The sequence below is a fragment of the Quercus lobata genome, chromosome 8 (assembly GCF_001633185.2).
Source record: "Quercus lobata isolate SW786 chromosome 8, ValleyOak3.0 Primary Assembly, whole genome shotgun sequence".
Classification (NCBI taxonomy): domain Eukaryota; kingdom Viridiplantae; phylum Streptophyta; class Magnoliopsida; order Fagales; family Fagaceae; genus Quercus; species Quercus lobata.
Genome location: NC_044911.1, coordinates 21,655,079 through 21,669,761, shown reverse-complemented (window position 1 = coordinate 21,669,761; position 14,683 = coordinate 21,655,079). Strand labels below are relative to the sequence as shown.

At 36.1% G+C, this 14,683-nt stretch overlaps 2 protein-coding genes across 2 annotated transcripts; both read left to right on the top strand.

Moving 5' to 3' along the window:
• Nucleotides 1-2,629: 2,629 nt before the first annotated feature.
• LOC115956598 lies at nt 2,630-5,569 on the top strand. The gene is made up of 2 exons (XM_031074926.1): nt 2,630-5,317; nt 5,426-5,569. Exons 1-2 carry the CDS (start codon nt 2,630-2,632, stop codon nt 5,567-5,569), a joined length of 2,832 nt encoding a protein of 943 aa, XP_030930786.1.
• An 8,216-nt stretch (nt 5,570-13,785) lies between these two features.
• Nucleotides 13,786-14,214, top strand: LOC115956597 (translation initiation factor IF-1, chloroplastic). The gene has a single exon (XM_031074925.1). The coding sequence runs from the start codon at nt 13,786-13,788 to the stop codon at nt 14,212-14,214; it is 429 nt and encodes a 142-aa protein (XP_030930785.1).
• Nucleotides 14,215-14,683: the final 469 nt, after the last annotated feature.

Sequence of the window (14,683 nt, the reverse complement as noted above, 5' to 3'; positions counted from 1 at the left end):
TAGTTTTACACTTAGCACCTAAATTATGAGAATGCACAAGGAAGATTTCGACTAGTGTTTCCCCCTCTTTTTTAATAGATTGAAGTTTATCAAAAAAGAAAAAAAAAATATCTTTTATTGATGACTGAGTCCAGAAGCCTTTTTAGATATATATCACAATCAGTTTCTTTAAGGCCTTCTTCTCTTTTCCCGTATGTGTGTTAAAATACTTAGTATTAAAAAAAAAAAAAAAAGTCCAAAACGAGCATTTTTTTTTTTTTGGGGCTCAATAGCGACCTTTAGACAAATCTGAATGTGCACTTGTTGTCTTCTCTTCCTCTCATACTATTTGCCTCCTTTAGAAAATTCATATTTTTAATGACATACCATCTAATATATTATTTTTGGAAATAATTAGCTAACAATTTTGAACTACTCTTCTTAATATTAAAAATAAAATAAAAATTGATTATCAACTTTTCAAATATATTTGATAACAAATTAGGAGAGTAACCATTTGAGTCCATTCACTTTTCTAAATAACAAACTAGGAAACTAGTTATTTGTGTCCATTGACTTTCTATATAAACATTATTTTGGAAATTTTCAAAATAAAGAATGAATAATATTATAATGCATTAATGCTGCTAGCTAAATAATGACACTTTTTCTTCGTGCTAATTACATTGGTACCCCTGAATTTTATATAATTTTACAATTACCTTTTTAAATTATGAGAATACACATTTACCTTCTAAATTATACCATTTTTACACTTAGCACCTAAACTATGAGAATGCACACTTTACATCATTAAACTATACTCCTTTTATATTTACCTTATGAATTATGAGAATACATACTTACTTCTCTAAACTATAACTTATAAGATGGGGTGCAAAATGTTACACAAGTAAGAGTTTACGGGGGGTATGTGTACTATTCCATAGGTAATATGAATGCTCGAAAATGTGTTAAAAACACAATAGCTTGTTTAGACCCCCAATTAAAAATTACGGCTAGATTGCTTTTACTCTAACTTATCAAAGTGCAGAAATAAGAGTAAATGAAGCGCAATCAACCGATACTACTCTAGTGCATAAACATGACTAGTAAATAATAAAAGTAAAGCACAAGAGTAAGGGAAGAGAGATGTAAACACAAGATAACATGGCGATGTGTTATCGAAGAAAAAACCGAAGAACTCTGCAAAAAACCTCTCTGCCGCCCTCCAAGCGGTAAATCGATCCACTAGACAATAAGTTGGGATACACGAATAGCAAGAGACCCTCCAAGTTTAATCTACCCAATGTATCTAAACCCTCCAAGCTCCTACTTTAACAAGGCTTCTCAGAACCGTGTCTTGTTTAGCTTTTCGGATCCTGCAATATGTCCAATTGCATCCGCCAAGCTTCACCGGCTTCTTTTGGAAAATCCCCAAAACTTCCCAAGCTCCAAAACACTCACTACACTCTGAAAAGGTGTGAGTTGTATTTGGGTACAAATCTCCTCTCAAGGTATGTCAATGGGAGAGGGAAGGAGAAGAGGCTAGAATGATTTTTCACTAAGAATGAGTAGTTCTCTCTCTAAAAGATGGGTGTGTATGTTGTAGAAAACCTATCTATGACTTTTCTTTTTAAACGGCCTCTATTACTTTTGTGAGTAATGGGGGTATATATAGTATGGGTGAAGTGTAAGAAAGTGACACTTAAAAATCCTCCAGACAGAGAGTTTCGCGAGTATCTCGCAAGAAGGCCTTACCCGCGAGACACTCATGAAATCCTCCAGGCTAGCATGACTCTTCAGCTTCCAGCATGTGCTTCTCATGTGGCTCTTTTGCGGGTTAGCTTCTAGCGAGACACTCGCGAAATCCATTGATTCTTCATTTTATGCATGATTCTTCACCAACTTAATACTAAACCCAATACAATAAAATCTCACAAAATAAAAGGAAATAAATTAAAGCAATTACAACACTTTTTGTCATGGAATAAAGCCAACATAAAACATAGTTGTAAATCACAACTTTACATAATAGTTTAGGAAAGTAAGTAAATTCCCATAATTTAGAAAGCATATGTTTCATCAAAAATAATTTAGGAAGGTAAGTGTGTAATTTTACGGTTTAGGGGCAGGTGTTAAGTGTGAATATTGTGTGAAACATTTCTTAACCCTGACCAGAGTAAGAACCAATAATTGGTCAAGAAAGAATGGGTTGCGTTATAACTTATAAATGAGCATGTATAGTCCAGTCTTCGAGAAACTTTGGCATGTTTCGGAAACATGCATTCTCCCCCTCACAAGGGGGTGGACCCTACATATAACTTATAAATGAGCATGCGTAGTCCAGTCTTCGAGAAACTTCAGCATGTTTCGGAAAAATGCATCCTCACCCTCACAAGGGGGTGGACCCCACATATAACTTATAAATGAGCATGCGTAGTCCAGTTTTTGAGAAACTTCAGCATGTTTCAAAAAAATGCATTCTCCCCCTCACAAGGGAGTGGACCCCACACATGTGGGGTCCACCCCCTTTTGAGGGGGAGGGGGAGGATGCATGTTTTGCAATACCATCTCCCAGTCTTCAAACACCAGTGTTGTTCTTGTTCATCTTTCTTTTCTCTACAAGAAAGAAACAATTACTAAGGCCATGAACTCCTTTGCAATGACCAACTCTTCACCAAAATGGCACTCACTGCCATGGTTTTTCATCCTTTTCTTTCTTTCCACCACCTTCCCATTCTTCTCTGTCACTTCCTCTGCCTCTCAAGATATTTACGATGAACACTGTTCTTCAACCGTCGCTGATTCCAAACCCAATCAAGTTCCACTCCCAAAATTGCCACTTCCTCGAACACATAATGGTTACTACACTGGTGGTGATAAACTTCACAACCAAGACTCGTATTCTTACTATTCCTCTTTCTCAAACTCCATTTCACTTCGCACCAGAGCTGTTCATGAAACTGATAACCCAGGCTTATTCAAGGTTGATCTGAGTTTGACATTTCAAGTCTCAAATATCTACTACCAAGATAGGCCTCAAAGAAATTCAGTAACTTTTAAACTACAAGGTTACTGGTCAGAACCAGTGGGGAACCTTTGTGCGGTTGGAACAGGTTTTACTTACTCCAGAGAAGATTATTTGCTCAAGCTTTCTGCTGTTCTTAAGCTCTCTAATCTCACAAAGTCAACTAATATTACTAGTTTGATTACTGGGACTTTAGAGAGTCTGAGTTCTGATAATAAAGATTCCTACTTTGATCCGATTTCCATGTTGTTGTTTCCTCAAATGAATTACAAGTACTCATATGTTTCCGATGATTCCAAAGATCGTTGTTCTGGTGGAAGTGATCATCTTCCAAAAGGCTTGTCACTTAGTTCTCTGCCAACACGCAGTTTCTGTTCAATAGTCGCAAGGGCAGTCAATCAATTCAGTTTGAAATATTCAGGGGGTTGCGTTACTGCAAAGAATTGCAGCAATCCTTTGGATAAGAATATCGGATATGTGCCAAATCTTATGTCTTTGAGTGAAATTGAATGTTCTGAGGATAAAGAAAGGATGCGAGTCCTGGTGGAGTTTGCTAACGGGAGCTATATTGATTATTACCGGCATTTCAGTCCCAACATGGCTCTGGTTGGGGAAGGATCATGGGATGAGAGCAAGAATCAGCTCTGTATTGTTGCTTGCCGATTTATGGGCATGGCTCAATCTTTTTCTGATGCTCATCTTGGTGATTGTTCAACCATGTTGAGCTTAAGGTTCCCTGCAGTCTGGTCAATCAGAGGTGTTAATAGCATTGTGGGACAACTTTGGAGCGAAAGGTCTGTGAATGAATCCGGTTACTTCGATAATATCATGTTTCAAAGTGGTAGCAATCATATGCAAGGCGGTGCCGCTGTGTCTAGTGTGAAGTATGAGTATTCCAAGATTGACATAGCGAGGAAGTCATGCTCAAATCCTGCTAAAACCAAAGGGAAAGTGTACCCAAATGCGTTTTCTCATGAAATGAGATTTGGCATGTCAGTGAAAATTTCGAAAGGAAAAATGGGTCGGGGCTATTCTACCCCAATCTCTGTTGATAATCAGCTCTATCAGTACTCAAGCTATATGGGGTCTGAAGAGCCAGCGAATTTCAACAGCAGTGGTCCAGTCAATATCAGCTACCACATAGGCCTCACAACGTACTCGAGTAACTTGACGAGCTCTCCATTCAACACAGCTTCAAAATTGCAAGAGCGCTTTGAGATCTTAGCTGAAGGGTTGTATGATGCTGAAACAGGAATCTTGTGTATGGTAGGGTGCAGAAATCTTGACTCAAATGATTATTTGGATTGTGAGATTCTTGTCAATTTTGAGTTCCCTTCAACAAATAAAAGAAATTCAGGTCCTATCAAGGGAACCATTCAAAGCACACGGGAAAAATTTGATAATCTTTACTTTGAAGTTTTAAACTTGACTGCAAATGTTTATTACGGGGATCAAACCTCCATTCCGAGGATGGATGCAGAAATCATCATGGTACTTATCTCCACAACACTTTCATGTGTTTTTGTGGGACTCCAACTCTTTCATGTCAAAAGGCACTCTCATGTGCTTCCCTTCACCTCACTTGTCATGCTGTCAATTCTCACTTTGGGTTACATGATACCTCTTGTTCTCAACTTTGAAGCCTTGTTCCTGGGAAATTATCGTCAGCAAAGAATATTGCTTAACAGTGGTGGATGGATTGAAGCAAATGAGGTAATTGTAAGGATGGTTGGAATGGTAGTTTTCTTGTTTCAATTCCGTCTTCTGCATAGAACATGGTCCGCAAGAAGGGGTGAAGGAAATCAGAAGGCTTTGTGGGTTGCTGAGAAGAGGGTTCTCTTTGTGGTTTTACCATTATGTGCAGCTGGGGCTTTAGTAGCTGTGATAGCCAACTGGGTGAATAATGAAAATACCTTAAGAACCAATGCACGTTCTTATTGGCGTGATTTAAAATCTTTTGCTAGTTTGGTCTTGGATGGGTTTCTTTTGCCTCAAATACTGCTCAACCTGTTTTTGAACACCAGAGAGAGAGCTCTCTCTTGTGCATTCTACATGGGGAACACTATAGTCAGATTACTACCTCATACATATGATCTTTACCGGGCTCACAATTATTTCCACCAGTATGATGGGTCATACATATATGCAAATCCTGGGGCAGATTTTTATTCCACTGCTTGGGATGTGGTTATCCCTCTTGGGGGTTTGGTTTTTGCATTGATCATTTTCTTGCAGCAGCGGTTTGGTGGTCGGTTCATCCTTCCTCGGAGGTTTAGAGAGTTGGAAGGGTATGAAAAGGTGCCTGTGGTTAGTGACGCATAATTTCCAGAGGAATCTTACATTCCCCCATCTATGGCTTTTTACATATATTGAGCATGTTGTATGTTTTGTAAGTTATCTGTATGATCTCTTCAGGTTATCTTTCTTGTAATTGAGTTTTTGGCTTTGTCAATACCTGTCCTAGCTGAAGTTATCTCTATTTGGTGGTGCTTTGTTTCATATATCTATAACTATAAGACTATAAGGATCAGATTCCATGAATCTGAGTATGACAATTAAAGAACCAAATATTTTGCAGTTTACTCTGCCTCTTAATCCTAAACCTTCACACGCATTTGTGATTCAATTAATTAGGACACTTGACTTCGGTATGAAAAAACAACTTGCGTCCACCATCTAACAGGCTCTGTAAATAAATAAAGCCTTGAAACGTCAGTGTCACTAGTGAATAAATAAGTTGTATTCAATCTGTAATCCCATGTACTTCAATGTCTGGCGTGTAACAGAAGATATAAATAGCTTATACATGTATTTTCCATTCGGGTCCTAGTTCAAGTCCATCAAACGAAGCCCAAATGTAAGCTTTAGCAAATGGGTTGGTGTAGTTGGGAAAATTTTCTTGGACTAGAAAAGGTAATAGTAATGGGAATCAAAGGGAACTTTGATTTGCTCATTTTACAGCTACTAGTACTGGCACACTGCTTTGCCTTGTTTACTTCCTGAAATAAACCCAAGTCAATCCAAAAATAAAAAAATAAACTCTGGTAGAAATTTCCTTAGTTTTTTGATATTAATACTTAATTCTTTTTCCCTTTTGGATACTTGTTTCAATAACCAATAACAGTTTATAAACAACCTTAAAGAGCTTACCTAGACTCATCTAACCCCAAGAGGCCCAAAACCGGATTTAGCCGGACCGACTCCAGATCCATCTTTTGAAACTCGGCACCTTTTCCTCATCTACTCTTACCCTTAATTAAACATGGTAAACGGTTGGTCGATTGGGTTCGGGTCCAAAACTGATTGACTAAAACAGGTTGTTATTTGACTTATTTCAACGACCCTTATCCGGTCTTTGATGGGTCCTATTTATATGGGATGATTCTTATTTTTTCACATACAGAAGAAAAACTTTAACATACTTTCTAACATTTTTTTTTTTCATATTTCATTCAATACAAATAATTTTTTTTTATTAAATACTCAAAGAATAAAGCTAAATAATATATAAAAGACAAAGTTTGGCTATAACTTCTACTAAAAAATTAAAATAACTATATATTTTGAAAATTTAACCATTAAATTGCATTTCCTTTATATTATTAATACATATGGAAAATTTTGTACTACTTGGATGTCATTTATTGAAAACTTTTTTATATATAATTTAAGACTACAAAAACTTGAAATATTAATATTTAATTGATAACATAGCTAATGATTTTTGAACTTTTGGAGAATTTTCAAGCATGTTAGATATAAGAAAACAATGAAATCTAATGGAAAATTTGTCAAAATTTATATCTAATAAAAAGATATTGAGTAAAGTTATAGTCAAACTTTGTCCATAGATAAATCCTTTAGTTTCAAGTTTGACAATTAATTTTAATAGTCTACTAGTCTAATAATTCCAAAAAATAAAATAAAATAAAATGTGTATACATATTGTAAATGATACATGAAATAAAGTTAAATCATCTATAAAATAGGTGTACTTTCAAAGTTGTTTTTTTGCTAAAATTTGTCAAAATTATAGTTGTACTTAAACAAAAAATTTGATGCATTTATACAGTTGCATAAAAGCAAATTAGTTAAAAAGTCAAACGAAAAATATTGATCCAAAACGCATAAATTATATAGATCGTTAAAAATAAAATATAATACATTAGATAAAAAATAAAAAATAAAAAGAAAAAAAATCTATAATAAACTCAATATAAGTTGTAGATCTGACACTAAAAACATTTGTATTTAGAACTGCTCCTCAAGTTGATGAGTAACGTCAAAAGTATTTTTATTTATGACATAGAAAATTTAATACAAATTTACGCTCTGTTTGTTTCAGCATTAACGTTTTTTGGAAAATTGTTCATTTTTCAAAGAGCATTTTCTAGAAAATTGTCTTATTTTCCAGTGTTTGGTAACGACCTTGAAAATGCGCTTGAGAATGTTTTCTGGTGTTTGGTATGCAATTTTTTTAAATATTTCTTGTATAATTTAAAACATGTATATTATGTAAACTATCTAATGTAATCATTATAAATAAAAAAATAAGAATGAATTTGGTTTTCATACTAATTAATCTAAAATTTTGACAATAGATACAATCAAAATTAATTAGTTGTCAAATTTCATGATCTCTACCACTCATCTTGCTCATATATATAGACAGTAACGTATGCACACACATACACACATATTAACCATTTGTCTACTATAGTCAACCACAAGTCTTTAATATTACTCTAAATTATGTATTTACATAATGTACTGCATAATATATCATCACTACATAATATCTGTCAACAAAAAATATATTTGCCAACAAATGCAATTCTCCTAAACAATTATCATTCATTATATAACAATATTATTAGTCCATGGTAAAGATTGTCCCATGTAAAAGCAATTTAGAGCAATATAAGTACTATGTTTAAAATTTTCATTTTTTACTTCTTTCATTCTTTCTTCTTCTTCTTCTTCTATTATTATTTTTTTTTAATTTTATTTTTTTGCACTTTATGTACGAAAAAGAAGTAACTTCTGCCTGGAATCCATCAAATCGAAAATTTCTTAGAGAAAAAAGAAAATCGAGCTTGAAATTCAAAGCAAGGAATTGAGATTTTGGTAGAGAGGAATGAAATAATTACCACTGAAAATTTATTCTCCTTTGCAAGTCGGAGCTATTGATCAATCAGTGAAGTAAAGAAAAATCTAATCAGAGAATTGTGTTACAGAGGGGAAGAGAAACATGGAGAAAAGAGATAAGAGAGACAATTAAAGAGAGAGATCTATGGGAAGAGGAGAGACTAGAGTTAGTGACGGTGAGGGTGTGAGGAGAGAAAAAGCAAAGGGAAGAGAGACAAAGTGAGAAAACTTACAATGAGAGAGAGAAGGCGCCAAAAAATTATGTTTTCCACGGCTATAAATAAAGATAATATTTATAAGAGATGCAATGCATGAGAGAAAGATTGTTTTCCAAAAAAATTTTTTGGAAAACAATTTATAGAAAATAAGCCTTATTTTTATTAGAGTTTTCCGTTGACCAAAGATAGTTTTCCATTGACCAGGTTTTTTTTGTACTACCAAACACTGGAAAATGTGGAAAACTATCTTTACAGAAAGTTTTCCAGTGAAACAAACAAAGCGTTAGTACATGACGGGTAGTGTAAAATGGTCGTCTATAAAGTGACCATCATTACTAAGAACGATCGTCATTATTAAGGATGACCTTTATTACTAAGGACGATCGTAAGCACACATTAATGCTTAGATATAAATTCCTCACTTAAATCACACAAGTGTAACGAACGTACAGCCTTTCTAGCCACTAGCTCGTAGCTATTATAACCATCTTAAGCTGACCATTACACAACTGTTATAAGACATTGAATGGGGATGGCTATTAAATGAGCATTTTAGCCTCCAACTCAACCATAACTGATGGATAGCGATAAAACGCTCGTCCATATTGCAAATCGTTCATGTTAATGAAAAGTAAAAGTATGGATGAGTGTAAACGCATTAATTCCAGATAGCATTTAATATCCAAATGATAAATGAGCACAGAGCCATTACTACCGTCCAATTATGCGCATTTAATGGCTATTACAGACGTTAAAGGGCTGAAGATAAATGGTCATTATTAGGCCATAAATCCTCTAGTTGTGGTACAACGTTAGAGAGGCTAGTAGATTGAGCGTTTACTTATACAAAGGCTATATAAAGCCAGGAGAGACAAGCAAGTGAGGCATGTTGAATACACACACAAATTACTTTATAGATTACAGATTTCTATTTGTGGTGCCTGGTAGTGAAGAGTTTCCTCCAATTTCACACTTGCAACTTCTTTTATTGTGTCCGATTTTACCATAGGCTTTACACTGTTTGGAGATACCAACTCTCCTACCTGCTAGTTCACCAGGCTCCTTTGCTCTCTTCTTCTTGGGCCTTCTAGGTGGTCTTCTTTTGATAGGAGGCTGAACAGGTTGGATACCACTGGGCCTCCACATATTTTGCCCATTGATAGGTGCAATTATTGGCTCATAACAGGCCTTATGTGTGAAGACATGAAAACACCTGTGCACATACTGCTCAGCATCTTGCCTATTGAAGAATATGTAGGAAATTACATGGGCACATGGTATGCCAGTTGTTTCCCATTTCCTACAACTACAATGTCCTTTGGCCAAGTCCACAGTGGAGCTTTGCAGTCTATTTTTAACCTCAAATTGTTTATGACCTGCCCAATAAGCAAGCCATCTACTACTTGCAGTCTTTTCCCTATGCAACCTCTTAAGTACTTTAGGGCATATCTTTGATTCCACTCTCATGATCTTTTGTCTGTTCTCTTGAAACCTGGTCATAAGATATAACTTGATGGACTCTAGCAGCAATCACACACAAACTGTTAATCAAACAATGTATCTGACTAATTGTTACTCAAAGGCTTAGATTCATACCATAGTAATTATAGGCTTAAATCTAAACTTCAAAATCTTGGTGTTAAAACTCTCACACATGTTGTTCAGTACTGTATCACTCAACCTATCCTCACTAAACATGTGTTTGACCTATATGGTGGTTGAATGATCTTGCAACCAGCTGTGTGCATCCTCATCAATTCCCTTTAGTTCATCCATCAGCCTATCAAACTCAACTTTATAAGTAGTTTTGGTTGCTTTCCAAAACAACTCTCTGATCAGAACACCAAGATGGTTCTTCCTGAGATTATTGTAGAGGTGTCTGCAGCAGATCCTATGCTCATATTGTGGCCAATTATCAATGAAGGTCTACACCAACCCCTATCAGTATAACAACAACAATTGTGGTGTTAGTAACTCTATACATCCAATATGGTAATGCATATAGATATGGTAATAAAGATACATACCTTTTGCTGGTCTGATATAAATGTCCATCTTGTGTTCTGTCCTATGTTTGCAAGTAGTAAATTTATGAACCAAGTCCAAGAGTCTTTAGTTTCAGCCTCCACTATAGCATACGCAAGTGGGAAGTACTCTTCATTAGGGTTTCTAGCAACTGCTATGATTAATTGCCCACTTGACTTAGTCTTCAAGTGGCAGGCATCCAAACTAATTATTGGCCTGCATTGGCCAGCTATAAATCCTTTCTTGCAACCCTCCATGCATATGCACAACCTCTCAAAATAAGGAACCCTACAGACCAAGTCCATCTCAGCAGCCAAATCACCTTCATTGAAGGTATGTACCTTCATAAGTATGGTACTGCTAGGGTTAGCCCTCCTCAACTCCTCACAATACTCCCAAAGTTGATTGTACTATTGTGTGTGAATCCCATCAACATATTCTCTTGTCTTCTCCTTAGCCCTGCTGGTTTTTCTTGCACTTATGTTTCATGTAAACTTCTCATGTACAGCATCTTGGATGTCTCTTAGTTTCATGTTAGGTTGTCTTCTTACCTTCTTCATCAACTTCTTCCCAATGTATGAAGAAGTGCACTTTGGATTCTTATAACTCCTAGAGCATGTGTGTTCTATATTCAATATTCTTAGTTGGTAGCTCTTCTCTCTTGGCAGCTTTATTAGATATGCTACAAACTTGCAATTTTCCTGTCAAACTGCTCTTACCTTCTACAAATCATTTTTTGCAAATTTGATCCCTCAACCACCATGAACTGCATCAGTTTTAACTTCTTTGAATCGCTTAGGTGTTGTGAACAACATATCTTTCTCAAATCTGATATGTTTAGCCTTAGCAACTAGCTTAAACACTGAGAATGTCCTCTTTTGTCCCCTTCCCTTTCCCACAAGTGTTTTCAGTTCATCTTTAGAGTTATTATTACTATCATCCCCAATAGCATCATCAGATGATGATTCCTCAAGATTGTGCAACTCCTCACTCTCATAATCAAAGTTCATTACACCAGCACGTATTTGTACTTGTTTAGTAACATCCTCATTAGAACCATCCCAACTATCACTACTGTCCTCCACAAACTCCCTCTCATCAGGATTCACTACATCTTCATTCTCTAGGCCACTTCCTTCACCATCACCTCCTCTACTTCCACTGTCAATACTTTCATTAGGGTCCTTGTCCTCAAATGGGTGTTGAGTCATATGTTCCTTACCTGCTCTCCTAGAATACACCTCTACAACATCAACCTCAACAACATTATCATCAATCTTCTCAACAATTGGTGTATTACCTTCTTTCCTGGAGTAGGCTTGTTCAGCATCTACTTTCATGGGATCCTCATTATCATTGTTATGATCTTTACTATTAGAATTACTTTTGTCACTACCTTCATCATTACTACCATATCCCAAAAGGTTTTGCTCCACTACCAATGGTTGCACATCTGCCCCAATATGATCACCTTCATCCATTAGTATAGGATTATCCACAGGGTGCTCTACAAACACATGAATTTCTTCATGACCAATCACTAAATTTGTCATAAACATGGCATCATCATCATCATCAACTATCAAATGGAAATTAGCTCTTTTTAGATCATTACCAGGCATTTTATACCAAAACCTGCTCACAGAGGTGTATCCAAAGTCCCTAACTATACCCTTAATCTTGGACCACCTATTAGGATCACAATTGTCCACTATATCCACTTTACCTCCCACATATTTTCAAAGATTATCAGTAAAATACCAACTATGATGCATAGACAAACTAAATAGCTCACTCATGCTACATGCAAAACACATATAAATCATTTAAATAATACTGACTACATTCCAAAACAACACTCATTAGTTAATAAAATATCACACATTATATAATATTATTTACCGAAACAGCACTCATCATTCCACAATCCACCTCAGCTATTTCGAATTATAAAAATATGGCAATGCACATTATCTTCAACAGGGGAATAGAGGGACCACATTGGAAAGTACAAACAAACACATGTTAAACCACAATGTCATAAAAAATAGACACATGCATAGTAATCCACAAACAAATACATGTTAACATTATATATCATAAACTCACTTTAATAATGACTTAGCATTTTGGCCCACTAATTCAGAATACAACACACACAGAATCAACCATTATCTTCAACAGGGGAAAACAGGGACCACATTGGAAGCCACAAAGAAACACATATCCAGACAAGGACCAACAAACAGTCAAAAAGTCACTAAACAAACATAATAAAGTCACAACCCAAACAATGAATATACAAAGCAACATTGTGGCCCCTACGAATGATATAAAGCTAGCTATATATAAGGACATATAGAGAGAGAGAGCTAATACCTGTGTGTTTGGTTTCAATTCACAGAGATGGAGATCTCATTACTTTTCTTTTCTCTGCTATTCCAAGAAAAATGGGTTTGGATATATATATTTTTAGGTTTGTTTGTTTTGCAATGGTGGTTTGTTTGTTTGCGATGGTGGTTTGTATTGTTTGCTATGGTGGTTTGATGGCTATCTCAGATTGAGAGAGAGGTGAACTGATTTAATTTGGGGGTTCACAGAAAGAGAAGGTGAACTGATTTGGGGGTTCACACACGCTGTAGGTGGTTGTAGTGAGGGTCACGTGTGACATAAAGGGGCGCGAAACCCATGTGGCATGGTTGACAAGAGCCATGGTGAATTTTTATTAATATTTTAATCTCTCCGTTAGACACCTCAGCTATTTTTGTCTTTTGACTGATAGAAAGGACTAAAATAACACACATTAATTGGTTTAGGGATTAAAAGTAGTGAAATGAAAATGTAGGGACCAAAATAGAAATAGGGCAAAAATGTAGGGACTAAAAGTGCATTTAGGCCTATATTTATTTATTTTTTTTAATGGGTCTTTTTTCTTACTTGCTATTAACTTCTTTACACATTTCTAATCTGAACTTTGATTGTAGACTAGCACCATGAGCATAACACCCACATTTGTATGTAATCTTGTGTCGACCTTTACCGCAGCTAATTGGACCCTCATAATTTCTCCCCCGTGGGCTGGGCTACTCTTTGTTGTAATTTTGGGCCTATGACCTTCGAAATTCCCCACACCCTACCTGTAAACTACTTTGTAACAACTTGGGCCCTTCCCCTATTTACAACAACGTTGGTTGGGCCTACTCTTCCTTCAGATTCCCCCAAAAAAAAAAAAAAAATGAAAATCCTAGAACCATATAAAAGCCCCTTACCCTTCTCTTCTCCTTCCCTCTCTACTAGCCACAGAAAAACCAAACAATCAAACCACAAAACAAAGACCCCAAAAACAAAAGGCCAAAAAAAATAAAATAAACACACACCATCACCATGTTGAGCTCACTCTCACCTTCATTCCAACCCCATCTTCTCCCAACAAACCGCACTCTCCTCTTCTTCCCACTCTCACTCTCACTCCCCCAATCCCAAACCCACAAATTCTCAAACCCACTTCTCATCCCCAACAACAAGAGCTACCCACATCTGGTTCTTCTAGCCAAATCTCCCAACTCAGACCGAGCCCCAAAAAAGGCAGAGGAACAGAAATGGACCCACGAAGGCTCAATCACCGAGTCACTCCCCAACGGCATGTTCAGGGTTCGGTTGGACAACCAAGACTTAATCCTCGGTTACATTTCTGGTAGCATCCGAAAGAATTACATTCGTATACTACCTGGGGATAGAGTGAAAGTTGAAGTCAGTCGCTATGACTCCACAAAAGGCCGCATCACCTATAGAATTCGCAAGCCCAAAGAATAAGATTCTTCTTCTTCTTTTCTGGGTTTTTTTTCTCTCTTTCTTTCTTATTTTACTTTGTATTTATTTATATCCGCAGTTGGAATTTCTCGCTTTTCTTATGTCAACAATTTTTTTTTTTTTTTTAATCTTTTTAATGTTATCAGTATTTTGCGTGCGGGTTGTCACTGAATCTCTGAATTTTGTACTATCAATTATGTATATTTATTATAAGAGGTTGGGCCTTGGTGCGCTGACAAGAGCCTTCCACCTAAAGTGCTCGGGCCTTGGTGCGCTGACCACCCAAAACAACAAATTGCAGGTGAGTCTGATTTAGTCTCCACAAAAGTGGGAGTTTTGTGTACTGTATAAACGTTTTTATGTATATTTATTATACATTTTTAGTTGTTTAAAGTGTATGGATGGAATTGAGTGTGCATTGCATTGCTATTTGTGTTCTGCTTTTTGGATGTTACATGGGGCTATATTTTGA